Genomic DNA, 21326 nt, shown 5'->3' with positions numbered 1-21326 from the left:
CTCAGTGGAAGAAAGGACTAGTCTGAGGGTCCAGAGCCGGATGGCTGACCGGCAGGGGCATCGCAGCGCCCAGGTGATATTGCAGCTGGAGGTGGGGGTAAAGAGAGACGTGTTTGCTGTGTGACTCCAATGGGAACGCTTCCCTCTCTGGGCCACCGCATCCAGAGCGGTGTGCATGTGTCCGGGATCGGGGTTGGGGGCAGAGAAGAGGGGGTCCCAGAGTGGGTCTCCACTATTAGGGCATGGTCTGCAAGCTCTCCTTACTAAGTCTTCGTATCCCGGTGGGTGATTTAACAGGCCTTGGGACGAAAGGCGGTGCCTGTGGAGGAGGGGCGGAGGGGAGGCTCCGGAGTGATTTCAAATTTCCCTCATCCCCTCCCCGCACTCCCCCCAGCCCTGGAGGCCCGCTCTGAGTGGCTGCGGCGGGGGCGCCCCCGGGGGGGGGCGGGGCGAATGCCCGGCCGGGGCTACAAGGGGACTCAGCACCGCCCCCTGCCCACCCTTTCACTCTGCCGTGTCCGGCCCGCGCTGCTTCCTCGCAGCAGCTGCCCCTCCCGGCCGCAGCCCGCGTGGACGCTCCGAGCGTCCCCGACCTACGCCACCGGCCCACTGGCAGGCCGACGAGGGAGCGGCCGCGCCCGGCCGGCAGCGCGGGGGTTAAGTGGCCCAAGTAAACGCAGCTCGGCGATCGGCTCCGGAGATTCGCGAGCCGAGCGCTCTGCACGGCCGCCCGCCGGCCTCGCGCTAGCCTGTCCGGACCCGCGGCTCGACCGCGGAGCCGCGTCCGAGTCAGGCTCTCGGCAGGTGAGCGCCCCGTGGTCCGGGGGAGGCTCGCCCGTCCCGGGACTCCGGGGGCTAATGGGGGAGGGGACAGCGGAACGGGGCTGGGACTGCGCGGAGGGACCCTGTCCCAGCTACCTCCTGGGGAAGGCGGCTCCCATCCGGCTGGAGACCAGGCATGCTAGGGGAGTTGAGGTCGGTCCCCTGACCCTAATTGGGGGAAGCAGACAAGAAAGATAAAAATGGGAGGGGGGCGGGGGAATATGCCTTCCAGGGTTTCTAGTGGAAGATCTACCCTTGCTATATTTCAAGATCCCGGTGAGGAGAGACGTTCACCCCAAGGGAGGGAGAGTGGGCGTCCTTCCTGGGGTCTAGAGTTGAGGGGAGGAGGTGTCCCTCTGAAGATAAGGGGACCTCAGTGGGAGGAGGTATCCTTACCTGGCCTCGGCTTGAGAGGGAGCCTCCTTGGGGAGGGGGGCGGAATAGAAGAGGGAAATTCTGCCAAGAAGGTGGGCGTCCGGCATCCGTTCCTTCTGACTTGGACCTGGGGGTTCAGGTGAGAGAACTTAATTTTATTTCCTACCAGGGGTAGAAAAGAACCAGTAGTGTGGATGCGGGCGAGCAGGTGGGCGGAGGGGTGCGCGCATGTCGGGGGCGCGTGCCAGAGGGGCGGACTCCTGGGGTCCTCTCTAGATGAGGGACCGAGGGCGAGGCGCAGCGGGGCTGCGGGGATGCCCTCGGGAGGAGCTGCGCTCTCCCAGTGCACACCTGGCTGGGAGGAGCCGGCCCGGGGGCGGCGCTTCCTTGCTCCGCCACTCTTACCTGCCCTGGGGCTCACTTTCATTTTTTTCCTTCTTCCGGGGTGAGGCTGGTCCCACTTCCCAAACTTGTAAGTTGAGGCTTCAAAACTGCTAGCTAGCACCACCTCCTAGAAGACAGCCTTCCTTGCCCATGTGTTTGGCGAGGGAGGGTGGATGTGGAGTCCCACTTCGAGGCGAGAAAGCGGAAGACAGAGGGCGGACAGAGCAAGTTAGCAACAAGGACTTGGTCTTGGGTCCGGCTCTTCCTCTTGCAGTCACTCACCTGCGGCAGGGAAAGGGTGCAGAACTTCTGGGCCCAGCCCAAGGCCTGGTACTTCAGCCTGCCTCTTTCCTTTACCCCCTGGGCTGAGAGAGGCAGGCTGGGCCTTTGTGCTCCCTCCTCCCCCACTTGCCCCTCCGCCCTCCCGCAAAAGCCAAGAGGTGCATGAATTAAGCAGAATTAAAGACAGAGTATAAAGCTTGAACCACCTTCTGATTTTTGGAACTGTGGGTTTTGGCCAACTGGTGGCAATTGTTTTTGGGAGGCAGATCCTGCTGGGGCTCTCACTTAAAGTGCCCAGGAGGCTTACCTGCCTCTGCCCTCTAGGAGGTCTGCTTTGCTGCTTTCCTGGAGGCCATTGAACTCCCCAGGTGCAGACTTGATTTTTTTCCAGAGTCGAGATGATGATACCTATTTTATGGAAATGGCATACTGTAATTCCTGAAGAAAAATTTGTCACTTACATGGCATTACCTAGCACCTGGGCTAAGCAGGTTGCCCTCTTTAGGGGGATCCATGAATCTTTGGACGATGTTTAAGTCTGTCCCAGGAAGCCCATTGCTTCCCATGTCTTAGTTATTACATCTGTGAAATGGGAATATACCTAACAACTCCAGGTTGTGTAAGAATGAAACCAGTTTATGAGATTTAACCTCTAACCCTTCATGTTCCTCAGATATGTAATGGGTGTGATGGCTCCTAACACATACCGCATCAGGCTGGGGTGGGGACTCAATGGGATAGTGCTTGACATAGCAGGTGGTGAATGTTGACATCTGTATTAATTAACCAATAGCTCCTCTCTTTAGGGTAGCTGTTAATAAGACTTGGGGATGAAGGGAGGCACACCCCTGGCTGGCCCTTCCTTTCCTGCCTTCCTCCATCAAGGTGCTATTCCTGTCAGCTAGGAAAGCTTTTCCAAATAATTGTACTCAATTTGGGAGTTGGCAGAAAATAGTGCCTTTGTTCCTTTTTGAAAGGAACTGTGGTTTTCTCTTATGGGTTGGGGCCATTTTCACCCCCACCCCCACCCCACCCCCACCCTCCACCCTCCACCCAGGTTTGGGGCCTACCTTGAATCCCTAATTTCAGAGTTAAGCAAGATACTTTACCTTTCTCATTTGGGGTAGAGAGGGTTGAGACAAAGGGGCTAGGTGTGGGGCTGGCTGCATCCTGCTCCTTAAAGCCATAGGCATAACCCCCATCCGTTGCAAATGTTGGAAGGTGGGGGAGCATCTGGGAGCTGCAGGGGGTGAAGGGGAGGAGCTAGGGAGGTGAGATTGGGGGAGGGTGCTTTCCTTCCCTTCCTCCTGCCACGTGGGGCCTATGACCCAGAAGTGCCTGTGGCCCCTCATTATTGCAGCCCCAGGGACTTGCTTCCTATGTGGGGTTTGGGCAAGTTCTTCCGGGAACACTTACCTTTAGATTGAATCCTTTGTCTCACACTAGCTCTCATGCCAGCTGTTCAGCCTCCAGGCCCAGACACCTTTTCCAATTTCATCTGACATGATCTTTGGGTCCTACTCTATGGCAAAGTGCCCCCTCCCCCTAGCCCTTGATAGGTACAGGACCTCATCATCTCAGACATGCCCTTGTGTTGAGCAAGTTTTTAAAAGTCATGAATTCAGAGTGAGGGGAATTTTCAGTTTCTTGGTGGACTGGGGCCGGAGGAATACGGAATACCTCATTTTCCTTGCAGTTTGCCCTCTTTACAAAATGATAGATGGACTTTTCTCTCTTCTTAGCGGGTACTGTTTCCACTGGGCCCCTTTTGCAGCTGATGGAACTGAGGTTCTGGAATATCTAGTCACTTCCATACCTTAGTGGTTAGTTCTTTTCAGAACACTTTCACATCACATCTGCCACTATCTCAGGACAGAGTTGTCATTCCAGCTGGGAAGAAGCCCAGTGCTGGTGTTCAGGTGTGTCTGCCTGTAGCTGGAGGAAATGGCCTGGTAAATGGCAGAGGAGGCCCGCATGTAGGGTTGCTGTATGTATCCTGTTCCTTAAAGCCATAGACAGAACCCCAACTCCTTTTCTGATTTTTGTTCCTATCTGTGAAATGGGTACAAGTACACACCTACCCAGTAGAGTTGCTAGGAGGACTAATTGGAATCCAGGGGCCTTTTAGCTTAAGTTATTTAGTTGCTAAGTTAGGTGAGGGGCAGGGGCCCTAAATATTGTAAAAGTCTGTTATTTGTTGGTTCATGTTATTTGTCTGAGGCAATAGACTAAAGAGGTTTGGGCTATGGAATCAAATCTGAATTTATATTCCTATTTGCTCCATTTATAACCTGGTCACCTGAGCCTCAGGTGTTCAGTCTGTAAACTATGGATGCATTGTTGGCCAATCCCAGGGGATGTTGAAATATTTGGGGTTTTTAAAAAAAGATTTTATTTATTTTCAGAGAGAGGAAAGGTGGGAGAAAGGGGGAGAGAAACTTCTATCCGTTGCTTCTTGAACGCCCCCAACCAGGGGTGACCCAGTCATGTGCTCTGACCAGGAGTTGAACTGGTGACCTTTTGGTTCACAGGCTGGCTCTCAATCCATTGAGCCATACCAGCCAGGGCTGAAGTTTTTTAATTAAAATTTTATTTTATTTTTAGGGAGAAGGGAAGGGAGGGAGAAAGAGAGGGAGAGAAACGTCAAATTGGGGCCAGAACCCACAACCCAGGAATCTGAACTCGTGACCTTCCATTTTGCAGGACAATGCCCATTCAACTGAGCCACACCAGTCAAGGCAGGTGTTGAAGTTTAAATAAATCGAGTCATTACAAATTAAAAAATGCATGCTGAGTGTTCATTAAATGTTGCAGTTTATGTAGTAAAGATTCAAATATTGATAAAATGGTTATGATTTACTTCTGAAAGAAATGCAGTCCTGATTAGCATTCCTGAGTTTTTCCAGGGAATAAGCAAAGAATTGGGAGACTACTTTGTATAGGGAATTTGAATATTTCAAAAAATGAGCCCTGGCTGGTGTGGCTCAGTAGATTGAGTGCTGGCCTGCAAACCAAACGCTCACTGGTTTGATTCCTGGTTTCATTCCCAGGCAGGGAACAAGCCTGGGTTGCCAGGCCAGGCCCCGGTTAGGGGCCTGTAACAAGCAACCAACTGACATCTCTTACATCAATGTTTTCCTCCTTTTCTTTCTCCTCCCTTCCCCTCTCTCTAAAAATAAATAAGTAAAATCATCTTTAAAAAATGATGTTCCCTGTATTTGATACAAATGAAGATAAAATTTACCTTCTGATGCTAAGAAAAAACTAATCCACCTGTAAACTCAGTCCCAAGGTTACCTGTACTTTCTTCCATTTTGGGGCCTCACTTTCTTCTAGGAAGAGAGAAGAATGTAGTCAAGACTAGGAGCCGAAGGGACAAGAACCCAAGGAAAAGATAGAGTGCTGAGGAAACATGAAGTCTTAAATTGAGAGACACTGGTGTCACCATGGGCCTGGTTTCACAAGCAGATGGAGGACAGTTTTGGGTAACAATGGGAAGAGATTCTTTGGAATCTGCAACCAACTGACTTCTGTTCTTGTTCTTTGACCAGGTTGCCTGACCAAGTTGCTTAAATCACTTCACCCACAGAGATTTTTATTCACTTCATCCATTCATTCATTTAGTCAGTGTGGTCTAATGCCTTTGCCCCCAGTCAACCCCTGCCTGTCTCCCTCCTCCAACGCCTCTGCTTTTTAGTTTTGTGATTCTAGGGTTGAACTTAAATTTTCCAGAAAATGGTCTTTTACAGTCTGAAATTTGTGGGAGGGCGCAATAGCCCTTGCAAAGGTTATGAGCAGGAAATTAGAAATGCATTTCCAAAAATGACTGAGAGTGAATGGATAGGAGACAGGTACACAGTTGTCAATGAGAAAAGGTTCTGAACCAATGAATTTCCTTATGGGGACAGGTAGATGCTGAGCAGGTGTATGGGAGGGGTGCAGGGGGAAGAGGGCCCGATCCGGCTGGGCTCCTATCCCAAGGTGGAGGAAATGCATTTCCTTGGATCTTTACTTCCCGAGTGTGTTTTTCCCCCCTGCTCATCCTGTAACTCTTGAATCAGATGTTGAGCCTCCTGGCCTGGTAGAATTTTCTGTGACCATTTGTCCATAATGTTTTATTTCCTGGGTGATATCCTTAGCTGCCAACCCCCTATTTGAACATTTGTCTTGTGCTTTGAAGAGTTCTTGTTTTACAAATTCCATTTGTAATTTCATCTTGTTTTTAATCTCCCTGAGAATATTAATTTTAGTGTTTAGTGCTCCCTCTAATATTTATTTCTAAATAGTACTTTTTACTGTTTTTATTTTTATTTTATTTTATTTATTTTTAAAGAGTGGAAGGGCAGGAGAAAGTGAGAGAGAAACATCCATGGGTTGCCTCTCGCATACCCCCAACCAGGCGACCTGGACCACAGTAGAGGTGTGTGCCCTTATCAGGATTTGAACTGGCGACCTTTTGGTTTGCAAGACAACACCCAGTCCTTTGAGTAACACCAGTCAGGGCACTCTTTTCATTTTTAATATTTAAGCTTTGAACTTTCTCTCCATATTTGAGAGGGACCAAAATTGTCTCTGGGGCTTGAAAACTGAAGTTTCTTGGTGAGATAACAATTTGAACTTGTCTTTTGGTCCCCCAAAATCTGAAGGAAGTTCTTTGCTGCTGGATCTGTCTTACTCTCCTGAGCAGAGGAATCTTCTGGCACCCTCCCTGGGAGGTACAGACCCTCTGTAGGGAGAGGGTACTGCAGGCGAAGTCTCAGTCTGCCCTCCTCAGTCCATCCCCTCTCCTTCTCCCTCTGTCAGGTCTCCTCTGTTGCAAGTTGGGTAGAGGACTAGTTGCCTCTAGAACAGGCTGAGGAAGGGGTTGGGGAGAGTACCTAGCTATTTCTTTTTCATCCTTCCCTGCAGCCCCACCTTCTGAGGTTAATTGGGCCTCTTCCTAAGCAGCATTTGTTTCTAGCTGCATTTGCTTCCTATTGCAAGTGGACATGCTTTGGGCCAACACTGGAGCTGACGCCCAGGCCTCCAATGACCTCTAGTTCCTGGAGAAGGAATACTGCCTTTTGGTCAATATTCCCAGAAGCCAGCAGAGTGCTGGGCCCCTGACCCCTTGGCTCTATGACCACGTGCTGTGACTTAGCTTAAAGCAGCAAAAGTAGGCATTGGTCTACCTGAGTGTCATGCAGCTGCAGCACTGGAACCCTGGGGAGACATTGAGAGTGAGTGGCAGGAAACCAGCTCACCTGGGATGTGGTGAGAAATGGGGTGTTAACTAGGTTGGATGCCTAAACAGGCAGGTGCTGGTGACAGATTGTCTGGGTTGTTTTGGGTTCCATCGGAGACAGTGTGCAACTGGTGACGGAATTTGGAAAATTCTGAGCAAATGTGTATAGAGGTGTTGGCGGAATCTTGTCTTCTTGAGCTCTTGGCAAAACGATATCTGTAGTGTAAGAGCAGTGTAGGTTTTGGGGTGAACCAACCTTATTTTTTTAGCTGTCTCCCAGCTTTCTTTTCCCTACCGTCCTCTCTGAACCCACTGGCATCTGCATGAGGCAGGGGCTGTGTCTGACCTTTCCCCTTTATTCTCAGTGCTGAGCACGCTTCCGGAAGCACAGCAAGAACTCCTCTCTGATGAATGGGTAAGAATAGCCTTTCCTAGTGTCTCGAACTGTCCTAGGATGTTATAGGTTGAACTATAAGCCCAGCACAGAGTAACTGCTTGATATTAAATATGATTGTCACCATTACCTAAGGCCACACAGCTAGTAAGGAGTGGAATCTGGATTGAAATGCTATTAAATGTCTAAAAAATTTTTTTTATTAATTTAAGAGAAACAGCGATTTGTTCCACTTATTTATGCCTTTTTTTTGTTGATCCTTGTGTGTGACCTGACCGGGGATCGAACCTATAACCTTGGGGTATCAGAATAATTCTCTAGCCATCTGAGCTACCCAGCCAGGATCAAAGTGCTGTTAAATTTCTTTGGGATCTTTGTCTCCACTTGGCTTGAACCCACAGACCTGGCAGGATGCACAGATGTGTTGGGTTAAGATGCTCTCTGTCTGCAGGCCTGCTGCACCATTGTGCTGAGATGGGTAGACATGAAACCCTCCAGTTCCATTTATTTTAACCTCACATAGTTACAGGGTTTTTTTCTTGCAATGAGAACTTTTAAGATCTACACTCTTAGCAACTCTCAAATATACAATATAGCTTTAACTATGGTTACCATGCTGCATATTATCTCCCCAGGACTTGTTTTATCTTATAACTGGAGGTTTGTACCTTCTGACCACCTTTACCCACTCCCCCTACCTCCAACCTCTTAGTTTTCCTTTGTATGGTGAAAATTTTGTCTTTTTTAAAAATAAGTAATAGCCCTGGCTGGTGTGGCTCAGTGGATTGAGCTCTGGCCTGTGAACCAAAAGGTTACTGGTTTGATTCCCAGTCAGGGCACATGCGTGGATTGTGGACTGGGTCCTAGTTTGGTGGTGTAGAGGCATAGGCAACTGATCAATGTTTCTCTCCCTCTCTTTCTCCCTCCCTTCCCCCCTCTCTAAAAATAAGTAAATAAAACCTTTACAAAAAATTGAAATTATTAAAAAAAATACAAAAATAAAAAAATAAGTAATACACAAGAACTTATTCTCTGATTATGGTATAGGTAATCCGTAAGTCCTCCCATATTAAAACAACTAGAAATGCTGTCTAAATATTTTTGCATGCAGAGCTATGCTCCGTAGAAAAGAAATCTAGGGGCCAACAGAGGGAACTAGAAATAAGAAAACACAAACTCCAGGACATTCAAGACCTTTAAGGAGAAAATTGACAAAACTTTTCAATAAGGTGGTCAGGCTTGCCCTAGCAGGTACACGCACTTATAAAGCTATGATTACTGAAAGGGGTGGCAAGGGATAAATAACAAGGAAAGGGAGCTCAGAAATAGGCTCTGTATATAGGGGGACTTATAAAGAGGTGGAGTTGGGACATAGTTGTTATTATAGGTGTCTTACTTTGTAGGAAAAAATGAGATTCCCACCTCATACCATACGCAAATAATTTTAGGTTGCCTAAACTTGAATGACCATTTTCAAAGGAAGAAATGTTTCTTGGTGTTGGCCGTGTTGCTCAGTTGGTTGGAGAGGCATCCCATGCCTCAAAAAGGTGTCAGTTCTATTCCTGGTCAGGGTGTGCGCAGGAGGTAACCCTCTCACATCGATGTTTCCCCTCCCGCCCCCCCACCTAAAATCAAAGTCAATAAATCAGGTGAAGATTTAAAAAAAAAAAAAGTTTCTAGGACAGCAGTGTTTTAAAGTTGGTTTTCTTTCTTTTTCTTAAATTTTTATTTATTGATTTTAGAGACATCAGTTTGTTGTTCCACCTACTTAGCATTCGTTGGTGCTTCTTGTGCGTGTCCTGACCATGCCCTCAGCAGAGATCGCACCTCCAATGTTGCCTTACTGGGATGATGCTCTAAAGAACGGAGCCACCCAGCCAGGGCTAAGTCTGCTTTCTGACTGTGAAAGTACCTGGGGGAGTCAGTTTCTCCACAAGTACCTTCCCGAGAGATCAGACTTTTTACAGTTAGAGAAAAAAAAAATGCTGGAGGAACATGGTTTAATGCCTATGACAACAAATTAACAAATGGGACTGTACTGTTACACAGACTTTTTCTCTTTATGTGGCTTCATTTAACAATAGTTACCTCATTCTTGACCTCTCAGTAGTATCCTCCAGTTTAGCTGCTTATAATTTGGCCAATCTCCTTTTGGTCATTTGTTGCAGCTTTTGCTATGGACCAACGGGGCTGGCAGTGACCATCTTTGCATGTAGGTCTTGGTGAGAGTTTTGGGTTGGGTCAATTTCTAGCAGTAGAATCCTGTGTTGTAACAGGGTAAGGACAGTTGGCATTTTAGATCATTCTTTCAGATGGCCACTAGGTAGGCTTAATCAATATCTCCCCTGTCAGTTTATAGAATGTTGAGATTTAAGGCATTGGCTGTAGCAGTGGGTGCAGCCAGCCCGCTGTGAGGGGCGGGGCCAAGGTGGTCTTCCAGAATATCCGTCTCCTTTTCTCCCTTACCTCCCTGGGAGAGGGCAGAGGGCTCTTTGACTCTGTTTTTTGTCAAGGGGCACACATGACCACAGGAGTGGACATGGCAGCTCCCAGAATCCTCTGCTCCTTATGCTGCCACCCATCATTCTCCACGTTACTCTTGGCTTCCTTCTCCATGTGAACACCCTTCCAAGGGTTTCCCAAATAAACTGCAGGGGAAGGAGGCTGGTTGCTTGCATTTTGTCTATATAGGGGAAAACATTTTGACAATAAACTAGTTTAAGTTGGCATGTCTGTTCAGATGTTTGTTTCTTTTTTTTTCCTGTGAATTGTCTAAAAGGTAATGATGCATAATTTTATCCCAAATCCAAATCCATTGACAAACATCTAGGTGTTCGTTAGTATTTTGCTATTATGAGCAATGCTGCAAGGAACATCCTCATATAGCCAATATTTTGCACTTGTCCAATTTAACCCCTACTGGGATCAATTCTTTTGATAATTCTGATAAATATGCCAAGGCCCAGCTTTTACTGTATGAAGACAGTGGTGCATGTAGCCAATGACCTAGAGGCACAGCAATTCTCAGAAGCCTTCTGAATCATCAGGGAGGAAGGGATGCTTTGCCTCGTTGAGGCATAGCTGGGAAGTCTGGTACAGTGACACGACAATGCGTAATTTCCACGTCTCAGGTTTTGTCATCTACTTTGGGATCCTGAGCCCTAACCACCCAGGGAATCAATTAGGCAGGGTCACCCCAGTTTTACAGATGATAAAACTGGGGTTTGAGAAAAAACACTGAAGGCTTTTGCTTTCCTGCTTTCCTGTGACTCTGATCTTTTCTGGAATTTAGTGGAGATTTCTTATTAGGCAAAGGCAATGAACTGGGACCTTGTGCTCTGCTACCCCCCAGCTGGGCAGCCTGTTCCAGGCCCCTTTGCCTTTGTACTCACCCTCCTCCCTGCTTGGTGTTCCCTGCCTTTCCACTCACCTGGGTGGTGTTCCTCTCTGGGCTTAACTTTTACAACTATGTTTACCACACTGTTTTTGAGGTGTTTTCAGGATCTGTCCCCTGGATTAAGCCGGAATCTCCCATCATTTAATTGCTGGGTGAGCCTGGGCAGGGGGGCTGCTGATCTGCTTTCTCTGAGTTTCAGTTTCTTCATCTGCAAAGTGGGGCAATCATGAGTCGCTTGTTTTTCGGTGAGGTACATAGTAATTGCTCCTTCTCAGCTATTTTGGAATCTTTGGACAGTGGGAACAGCTAAGAAAGACTTGAACCCTTCAAGGGAAAGATTCAGAAGTCTAGATTTCCCTCCCACAGGCTGTGGAAAAGGCATTTTTAAATAGGGGAGGTGCAAACATCTTAACCTCTCTCTTTTTATTTCATTGACTCTCTAATCCCTGGGGGACTGATGGTGGGGCAGGGATGCCCAAGTGGCCCCCCTCCCAACCACTTCCTGGTCATACCCTTCAACCCCCCTTCCTGCATTGTGAGTTTAATTAATGCAATTAACATTTACAAGGTGCTGTGAAATGGCTCTGTTGCTGGTGCCAGCCTGGAGGAAATGAATGAAATCACTTCTGAGCCTTATGGGTGGTTAGCGGGAGGGGGTGTTCCACAGCCACCTCCCTGAGTCTAATTGGGGGTGCCATTCACTTTTCTGTCTGCCACATTGCATTTGGACACACCTGACCTGGTTCAGTCTGAACAGAAGCGCCCTTCACTAATGAGGCAGGGCCTTGCAGGGAGAACCTTGAGGGTGATCCCTCCTTGCACTGCTGCCCACTCGTCCATCACGTGCTGAACCCCAGCCTCTGGGAAAAGGTCAGAGTTCACCCTGCAGCAGGAAGTTAGAACACCACCTCCTGTCAAGGTAAACACTCTGCTGGTATATCACATCCCTCAGCCAAAAAACCGTAGCCCCTGGGATGGAGGATGGGTTGTTACAACTTTATAATTCTCGCCAGCCTTGTCTCCTGTAGCTCCGGGTACGTGCCCTGGACTGCCTGGGCATGAGTCTTGGTGCTGCCACTTTGTTGGGTGACTTAATTAATTCACCTGAGCCTGTTAAGAGTAGATGGATAACAAGACCTGCCTCAGGATGAGGTGCAGGTTAAGAGATGTTTTGTTTGTTCTGCCTTGAGCTTACAGTCGGAGCTTGGGAACTGCTACTGCAAGAGCAGAGTGGCAAGGCGCAGTTCCAAACCTTGAATGCCACCTACACTGGAAAAATCCCATAGAAAGGTGGCACCTCTTTCAGAGAGGTAGCCCAGCTAGTTTATCCTCTAGCCCCGAAGTGATCGCACTAGAAGAAGCAAGTGGCTTGTGTTGGGGACCCACATTAGCTGGGAAATGCCAGCCTTGGATCACTAGGATCACAAATTTCTTCCTTTTGCCAAGAGCATGTAGTTAAATTTGTGTGTTCTTACTTAACTTCCTGGACTCCAGCCCTTCAAGTCACATTGATGAAGTATGTATTGTGTTACTTAATCTATCTGTCTCAGTTTGCCCATCTGTAAAATAAGGACAATAGTATTTACCACCTTTCAGGATTGAGTGAGTTAATACAGGGGAAGCAGAGAAGGGTGCCTAGCATCTAGTAAACACAGAAAAAATTACTATATTATCGGGTGAGATGATTTGTATATTTACTTGAGGAGGGGCAGATGGTTATTCTGTGAAGCAGAGGCCTGTGGTAGAAACCTTCCTGGCTTTTGAGATGTGGTTTTTGAAATCTGAGTAATAAGGAGGCAAGTGGTAGGGAGATGGGAGGGCTTCCAGGCCGAGGGAGCAGCAGCCGTACACGCCTGGGGGCTGGCTTCATTCGTCTCCGTGTAGAGTGTGGATGGGGTAGAGGAACTGAGCTGGGCATCTTTCAGTCATGGGTGCAGATTCTGCATGCTGCTGTTTGTTGTGACAGTAAGGCAGCCAAGGTAGTTAATGTCATCACAAAAACCTAGAGTAATGAAAACTATAGAGAAGGATATTCTATGAATTCACATTGAATTATGCAACTGGAAAGAGTGTTTTACCTGCCCAGCTCACCACACAGCACCTGGGTGGCTGGCGACACAGAGATGGTTTGTTCCCCCCGCCCTGAATCTTCCTCCAGGGCCCAGGGATCTGGTTCTAGAGGCAGATTTTCCCTGAATGTTGAGATCCGACTTTGGGAAGGTGCTCTGCTCACATGTCCCTCAGGCAGGCTGGCAGCACAAGCTGGCACTGCCGAGGCCTTGGGGGATGGCCTGCGGTAGTTAATCATTGTCAGCTCTGGGCTGCAGGCTTACCTGGGCCTGACTAGCTGATTGACCCAGTTAGAGGCTGTCTGAGGGAAGTCTGGGTCTCCCAGATGAGACGGAAGCCATGCCCTTTGACTCAGCATCTGACCTGATGCCAGCTCCTGATTAAAAACCTCATCTACCCCTCCCCAGAGCTCCCCATGGATCTCCTGGTGTCTTGCACCTTGTAGCCCAACTTCCCACCTTGTGCCAGGCCATCCAGGTTACTTAGTTCACTGGTTTGGCCTGGAGTGAAATGTAGGAAATTAATTATTACTTTGAACCACACTCCAGCAGTTTTCCTGGGATTCTGGCTGCTCGGTCTCACCAGAGCTGGCCATACGTCAGCTAGCCAGTTCTCCCAGGCCAGGGCTTGGCAATGAAAGGAGCTGGGGCTGGTGAGTGAGATTCAGTAACAGGTGTGAGAGAAAACAGATGAGGAGCTGTGAGCCTTCACAGCCTAGACCCCACGGGGTAAATACCACGGTTGTCCTCTCTATAAGTTTATACATTTATAACCAGAACAGTGCTTCTTTAATTTGCATATTAATCAGCCAGGGATCTTGTGAAAATGTCTATTCTGATTTAGCAGGTCTAGGATGGTACCAGAGATTGTTTGGTTCTAACCAGTTCCTAGGTGATTGAAAGGGTACTGGTCCTTGGGCCATATGGAGAATGGAAGAGGTCTAGTTGCCCTGTCTGTGCAGAGGATGGAATAGGGACACCCCTCTGCCCCGACATTGGGAATTCATTTGAGAGCGTTTTAGGCCCCTTTAGGCAGAGTCCCACAGCGCCCCCTGGTGGGCACGGCACCAGCGTCACTGCTGCAGCCGTGCAGTCCAGATGAATGCTTCTAGAAGCTACCCTGGGGGGCTAGTGTGGGTAGTGTGGCCCTGCAGGTCTTCTGGCACTGCGGTTCAGCTGGCACCTGGCATCGTGCGTAATCTGTCACCACATGGTAAGTCCGTAAGACGGGGCTCAGGGACCGAGAGTGCTCAGTGCCCATAGGGCAGCCTTTTGCTGGGGAAGGTTTCCCAAGCTGGACTCCAGGCCATGAAGGTGTGGTGCCAAATACCTCTTGTGCTGTTTTGGGGAAACTAGGATATAGGAGCCTGGGGCTTCACCCTGTACCTAGGCTCTAATTTTGCCTTGGCCCCACTCCTTAAATGGGATTTTGAGCCCTGGCTGGTGTGGTTCAGTGGATTGAATGCCTGACTGTGAACCAAAAGGTCACCAGTTTGATTTCCAGTCAAGGCACATGCCTGGGTTTGCAGGCCAGGTCCCCAGTAGGGGGGGTGGGGGGCTGTGTGAGGCGCAACCACACATTGATGTTTCTCTCCCTCTTCCCCCCCCCCGTCCCCCCCCCCCCCGGTCTAAAAGTAAAGGAATAAAATCTTTAAAAGAAAAGTGGGATTTTAACTGAACAGTAGTAAGGTTTGTGTGTCAGTTTTTGTCTTCTATAAAATGGGCCCACAATGATATTAGGAGGAGTAAATGAGAGAAAGGTGCAGGTTCTGGCTACCAACAAATGCAGGCAGTGGGCCAGGTCGAAGTTCACATAGCCCTTGAACCCATTTGTGAAGGCCTGGCCTGGGTCGGTCTTCGCTGAATTGCCTAGCGATGATGCAGCGACCAGGAGGGGCAGCAGTGGGGAAATGAGGCCCAGAGTGGGGTGAGGCTGGAGCAGATCGGGGGCATACCCCTTGTTAACTGCCCCAGTGCTGTGCCTGTGCCTTCTCCATCCCTTCCCTTCTTGGGAACTTGGGACTCCCGAGCCCCAGCTGGTGAGGGAGGAGAGGAGAGAGTGACAGGCAAGCAGACCAATGGGCCCCCGAGGTTGGGATGAGGCGGGGCTTGTGCTGCCATGGAGAAGAGAGAAGCTGTTCTGTGGGGAAGGAGGGGGCGGTGGGAAGAGGACCTGGAGATTGAGGGGAAGGGAGAGAGCAAACAAAGGGGTCAGGAGGGAAAATAATGCACTGGCTTCCTGAGGCCCTGCAGAGACTGGGCAGGGAGAAGGGGCCAGGGGCAGTGGGGACCAAGACTGGCCGCAGGCAGGCCTGGGCAGGCTGGGGCAGGCGGGTCCTAAATGGCATTGTTTGAAGTGGCCGGCTAATTGCACAGAGCAGCCTGACTGATCCTCAGACCAAGGCCCAGCCTCTTCCTCTGTCCTGGGTGCTGGCTTCTGAGCCTTCTGGGCTGCCTGGCCACATGGAACCAAGTCCTGAGCCTCCGAGTTTGGTGAGGGGGGTTGGCTATGGGGGGGCAGCCTGGGCGGTGGGGTCCCTGGAAGGGGTATCGCCCTGAGAATATGTCCTAGGGCCTCTTTTGACCTAAGGACATAGAGCCATAGGTGGGAAGTTTGGGGTTTTGGGGCTGTGCTGCCCCTTCGAGCCCTTGTGTCACTGCTACCCTATCCATTCTGACCGTCCCACAGGAAACAATGAAGGGAGACACCAGACAACTCAACAGAGAGGAGGATGCCAGCGGAAGGGAGGACTCCATCATCACCAATGGGGGCTGCAGCGACCAGTCTTCTGACTCCAAGGATGCACCCTCACCCCCAATCCTGGAGGCTGTCAGCACCCCTGAGATAAGAGGTGGCCGGGCTGTGGGGAGGTGGGATGGGGCAGACACTGGACGGCAGCTGGGACGTGCGCCTCCCTTCCAGCAGTCTGCAGGCAGGTGGTGGGGAGAGGCTCTGGTCCCTGAGAACCTCCACACCTCCCAGGGAAGCAAAGAGGATGTAGCCAGGGCCACGTCCATTTCTCATCCCTGCCACAGCCCTTGACCTCCTTCCTCTCCTTTCACTGCGTCTGGGACTCTGAGGAGGTGACCCCAAGGTGATGACCCTTGTTTTTTTCTAGTCACAATGGGGTGGTCGCAGCATCGGCTGAGGTCTTAGGATCTTCTGCAGTGGGACCCCATCCCCTTGCATCTGGGACTGATGGTGGAGGAAGGAAAACACTCTGGCTGGAGGGGCTGAGGCTTGCTTCCTTCTGCCCTGCCCTCACCTCAGCAGTTCCCAGGTCTTATCACTTAGCGTCCTCCGCACTGAGATTTTCTAACACAGCTGGTTAAAAAACCCTGTGTTATTGTCCCATCCTATTGTTGACAACTCCTTGAACTGTACTGTCCAATAGAACATGCTGCGAGGGTAAAATTGTTCTATTTCTGGATTGCTCACTACAATAGCCACTAGCCACATGTGAGTACTTGCAATGTGGCTGATGTGGGAGGCATGTGATTGTTCATTTAAGTGTAGTTAGTGGCCATTGAATTGAGCAACACAGTTCTGGAAGGAATTTGATTCCTTCTCTCATGAGAACCTTTAGTATTGTTTTTGGTCCTATAATGTGCCTGGTCCTGTAAACTGTTGCCTTGTGAATACATCGAGGTGAATACGGGCCCTGAGTGTCTAGCAGTTAACCCCTGAGAATGGCAGTGAGTTTAGCGAGATCCCAGGCCGTAGCCCAGAGAGGAGGCCACAGAGGGCCGCCCGTCAGCAAACGAAGACATGGCTACTGCCCAGCCTGGCGCAAGGCACCTTCCACAAAACAGACTCCGGTTCTCTTTCTCCACAGGCCGCAGATCAAGTTCACGACTGTCCAGGAGGGAGGTCTCCAGCCTGCTAAGTTATACTCAGGTATGGACTCGACTCTGTCTTTTTCAGGATTCAGGGGAATTCCCTTTAGCTTTCATTAAATGGGGTACATATGGTCCACCTAAATTGGTGCCCACTAAATACTTGTTGATGACGAATACGAGGACTGCCAGGCACATAACATTTTGAACAAACTCATACTTAGTGTGGCATTTGCTGCAGTTATATGCCTAGTTTTCTAAAAAAATCATAAACATTTATTTTACTAATTTAAGGAGTGTTTTGACCAACTGCTTTCTTCATATTTTTTGAAATTTTTTCTCAGTCTGGATGATCAATTAATTACATTGATAAATTCCTAATGTCGTAAATTGTCCTTTTATTCCTGGAATGTGTCCAACTTCAACTTGGTCATGTTATGTTTGGAATTTGATATATTTTTTATATCATGAATGAAATGGATGTATAATTTTATTTCTTATATCTGTGTCTGGTTTCAATGCACTTTGGAAAGAACTTGCTTGGCTTGTTTTAGGGAATTTTTTAGCAATCACTACTATATCTCTTAATGTGCACTGCAGTTTCAAGGTTTCTACTTTATCGTTTTTTTCCAAGGTACCGTTTTTTCCATTAAAAAAAAAATCCTAACATTCTTTATGCCTTCTGTCTTCTTGTTAATCATCTTTGAGTTTTGTCAACTTGGTTAACTTTTTTTGAAGCATCAGTGTCAGGCGTAAAGGACAAAATCATGGATAAAAGTCGTGGGCGAATGAAAGCTCCCCCTCACACAGCTTCTGTTCGGGTGGGCACCCAGAGGGCGGGGGCCGTGGGCTGGATGAGAGGCCCAGGGCGACTGTGCTGGTGGACAGTTACTGGCAATAGGAACGATATCTCCTGTCTGAGCATTTTCTCTGTGCTGGCCTTGGGGGAAGTGTGCTTTATCTGATCCTCACTGTAACTCTGTTGTATTAGTGAGGGAAGGAACTGTTGATCCAATTTTAAAGAGAGGAATGGACTTACTCAAGGCCATCCAGTTGGCAAGTGAAAAATCAAGTTCTTAAGACTCCAGCCAGGCCGGACCTTGGGCCACATGCCACCGCTTTTGTTCCTGCCCTCAGTTTTTGTTGGATTTTGGTCTGTAGCATGGGACGTTCACTAGGGGGTTTTCATGATGGGACACAGAGTTGGTGCCATTTCCTCCTGGTCATTGTGTTAAGGAGATGCGATTTCTCCCAGACACTGAAACTGGACCAGGTCTTCCTATTAGGCAGAGCCAAATCAGTGGAAGTGGTAGACACAGAAGTCTTCAAGATGCATATGCTGTTACACCATTTCTTTGGTTTTCTGTTTCCACTGGGGTTTTGTCTTTCAATCATGTCTTGATTTCATGATCTTGTGGTGAGAGCCATTATAAAATCTTTTTGGAACAAAATGAGGTGAAAATATTTTAGGTCTCTTGGACCAATAGTAAGATTGTTTTCAATATGACTGTGTTGTTCATTTTAAAACCATTTTGGTTACATGACCTGTCAATGATACCCTGAAGCTCATAATGTTTCACTTACAAAGGATTTGACGGGCGAGGGAGATGAAGGGGAAGATGGCGATGGCGCTGACACTCCAGTGATGCCAAAACTGTTCCGGGAAACCAGAACTCGATCTGAAAGCCCTGCTGTAAGTCCCCCTACCCCGCGCCAAGACACCGCCTCCAGCCATTCAGAGTCCTGTGTGAAAAACATGTTTTGGATTTCCTGGGGTTGGGGGGCGTGGTTTGAAGAGGTAAACAGATGTTTTGAAACTAGAACAATGACAGCAAGACCCATGCACTATCATTGTGAAGGTTTTCTTTTGCATGGCAGTTTTTAAAGGCTTGAAACGCTCTTGGAAGTGCCCACGAGCGATAGAGTTGGCAGGTGGTTGGCTCAGCGCCTGTTACCTATGATAGTTGGCTCTGTAGGTGGGCTCTGTGACTTAGAGGTCTGGCAATGGGAAAACGTTTATTGCTGCTCGCAGTCAGCCAGCACGTTAGAGAGCCGGCTAACGCTTGGTGACCACTGCAGGTGCACTTTATAATCATACTCTGCTCTAGGATATGATGTGTCTCCTGCCCTTTTTTACAGATGAGAGAAGATTCTGGTAACTTACCCGTGGTTCAACAGTAACTCTTGTGTAGGATTCGAACACAGGTCTGCAGCCCCCAAGTTTGTGCCATTTTTAGGGAGCAGCCCAAGTGCTTCTCATCCATCTGGAGGATCCAGGACCTTCCTGAAGAGTGCAATAATTAATTACTCTAATGCTTTTTGGAAAAATAAATGTTTGGTTTGGAGTAAACTTGGTTTTTATTTTTCAGTTCCATTTGCAGGTGCCAGTTTCAGCTGTGACAGGCAGTGGGATCTGTTGTGGATTGTCTGTCAGCCCTGCTGGCTACCCTAACCCTTTATCACAGGAACTGGGGAAGATTCTGGGTGGGAGGTTACTAGTCTAGAGTATCTCCCCCCTTACCTACCTCATGTACTCTTGTTGACCTGAGGCTACCTCTCAGCCCCCTGCCTGAGACCTCGTGCCTGCAGTCACCAAAGGCCTCGTGCTTATCCTCTCTTGCTTCCAGGTTCGAACCCGAAATAGCACCAGTGCCTCTAGCCGAGAGAGGCACAGGCCCTCCCTACGTTCCACCCGAGGCCGGCAGGGCCGCAATCACGTGGACGAGTCCCCCGTGGAGTTCTCAGCTACCAGGGTTTGTTCCCCGGACGCTTAGACCCCCGCCCCTGTCTCTCATTGGAAGGATTTCTTCTCACTGCACCACCGAAAGCAGCCAGTGTATAACCCTAACCCGCTTCTGTTCTTCACACTCCTCTCCTTTTCAGGGTCTTGCCTTTCCTTTCTCTCCTGGGTGCTGGGTAAGCTTCTCTTAAGCCTGATGACTTCTCTCCTGGCCTGATCCTGGATGGAACTCTGGCAGGAATGCAAGAATTACCTGTTGACTGGGTTCTTGCCCCTCCTCGGAAATGAGCTCGAAACCACTGACTTCCAGAACTGTCTTGTCTCCCTGGTATCTTCATTGACTGTCTTGAGGCAGCCCCAGGGGTTACAGCAACTCACCACTCCTGTTGCAAGGTTGGGCACACAGTAAGCACTGAGGAAGTCAGTGGTCCTCTCTGAGCTTGGCTCTGTGAGCCTCCTGGCATCACTCGTCATTGTTATGCCTTTGTCCTCGATTCTCTGTTTTGGTGGAAGTGGCTTTCTCCTACCACTTAAGGGGTACTTGGTCCTGGAAAACCATTCTTAGTGGTCTCTGTACTCTTTGGCATAGGCCTTCGCTCTTTCTGCTTGCCTGGGAAGCAATTGGGGGCGCCACTGATCTCTGGTCTTCCACCTGGTTTGCTGTGGCCCCAGCTATGTGTCCCTCTGTCCACAGTCCCTGAGACGGCGGGCAGCGTCCTCGGCAGGCACACCGTGGCCGTCCCCTGACAGCTCCTACCTCACCATCGACCTCACAGATGACAGTGTGGTGCCCCAGAGCAGCAGCACCCCTTACTCCCGCCTGGCCCAGGACAGCCAGCAGGAGAACTTGGACTTCTCACAGGTGGATGCAGACGGCAGAGATGCGGATGGCACCGAGTATCAGGTACGACCAGCAAGGGCTGAGTTTAGGAGAAAAAGCAGACTTGCCCAGAGGGGACTGTTAATACAGTTTTTTCACTTTTGGCATAATGGTTGAGTTCAAGTATGTGTTTCACCTGTATCACCATCCTTTACCCTGTTTATCTCCCAGACATATCTCAAGCACCTGATTCCTGCTTTTTCTGAACATTGTATATTTATACCTGGAAACATGTGCTTCATATACATAATATATTCTGTTCATCACAGTGTATACATAATATATTATTCTGTCTATCATAGTATACATATAATTGTTGATGGTCTCTTTTCACTTATTAGGAAATAGAGTTATCTCACTTTCATGTCTGTAATTCCTTATTGTATAATCCATCTAGTGTTCATAATTAACAAACAGCTTTTCACTCAGGCATTGCTGCATATCTAGTACATATGTATGCACATATATTGCATTGAAGTCCTTTTTTCTTTTTACATTACTGCAGAGTAGATGTTACTATAAATATATTAACTTGCTTATTTTCATGGGTACTTCACATTTTATGGCAAGCTGCGTGCAAATGGCTAAAATTATTTTTTTCATTTTAATGGCTTTATGATAGCCCATCTGATGGCTTATGGTGAGAATATTCAGCTGATTGTCATTATTTTACTCTGATGTTATTTCCTGTGAGTTTTTAGTTGACATCTTTCAACCCTAGATGCTAGATGAATGGTTGCAAATCTAATGTAATAAATCCCATGTTCCTGTCAAACAACCCGTCCTGCCCATCCACTGCTCCTTATTGTTCAGCCATTCTCACTTGTAGTTTTTCAGTGTTGGAGGTGGGCAGACAATTTCCTGAGGAGGCCTCCTGGGCCCCTATAGGAGGCCCCGAGTTGGGACCCTGAGGCGGTAGCCA

The 21326-nt window shown here is 48.7% G+C and overlaps 1 protein-coding gene across 2 annotated transcripts in view; it reads left to right on the top strand.

Moving 5' to 3' along the window:
• The first annotated feature begins 729 nt into the window (after positions 1-729).
• The window catches only part of DNMT3B (DNA methyltransferase 3 beta), a 38142-nt gene continuing 17545 nt past the window's right edge, over positions 730-21326 (top strand). Inside the window, exons 1-6 of one of the 2 annotated variants that reach the window (XM_054573437.1) lie at positions 730-804; positions 15637-15799; positions 16784-16845; positions 18373-18477; positions 19412-19537; positions 20219-20428. In XM_054573437.1, coding sequence (XP_054429412.1) covers positions 15643-15799; positions 16784-16845; positions 18373-18477; positions 19412-19537; positions 20219-20428 — 660 coding nt within the window. In that variant the 5' untranslated portion in view covers positions 730-804; positions 15637-15642. Of the gene's footprint in view, positions 805-15410; positions 15441-15636; positions 15800-16783; positions 16846-18372; positions 18478-19411; positions 19538-20218; positions 20429-21326 lie in introns of those variants that run through there. The other variant, XM_054573438.1, reaches the window with a different exon arrangement.

Source organism: Pteronotus mesoamericanus, unplaced genomic scaffold (genome assembly GCF_021234165.1).
Source record: "Pteronotus mesoamericanus isolate MK-2021 breed Mesoamerican mustached bat unplaced genomic scaffold, CSHL_Meso_final contig_25, whole genome shotgun sequence".
Lineage (NCBI taxonomy): Eukaryota > Metazoa > Chordata > Mammalia > Chiroptera > Mormoopidae > Pteronotus > Pteronotus mesoamericanus.
This window is presented reverse-complemented; position numbering and strand designations above follow the sequence as displayed.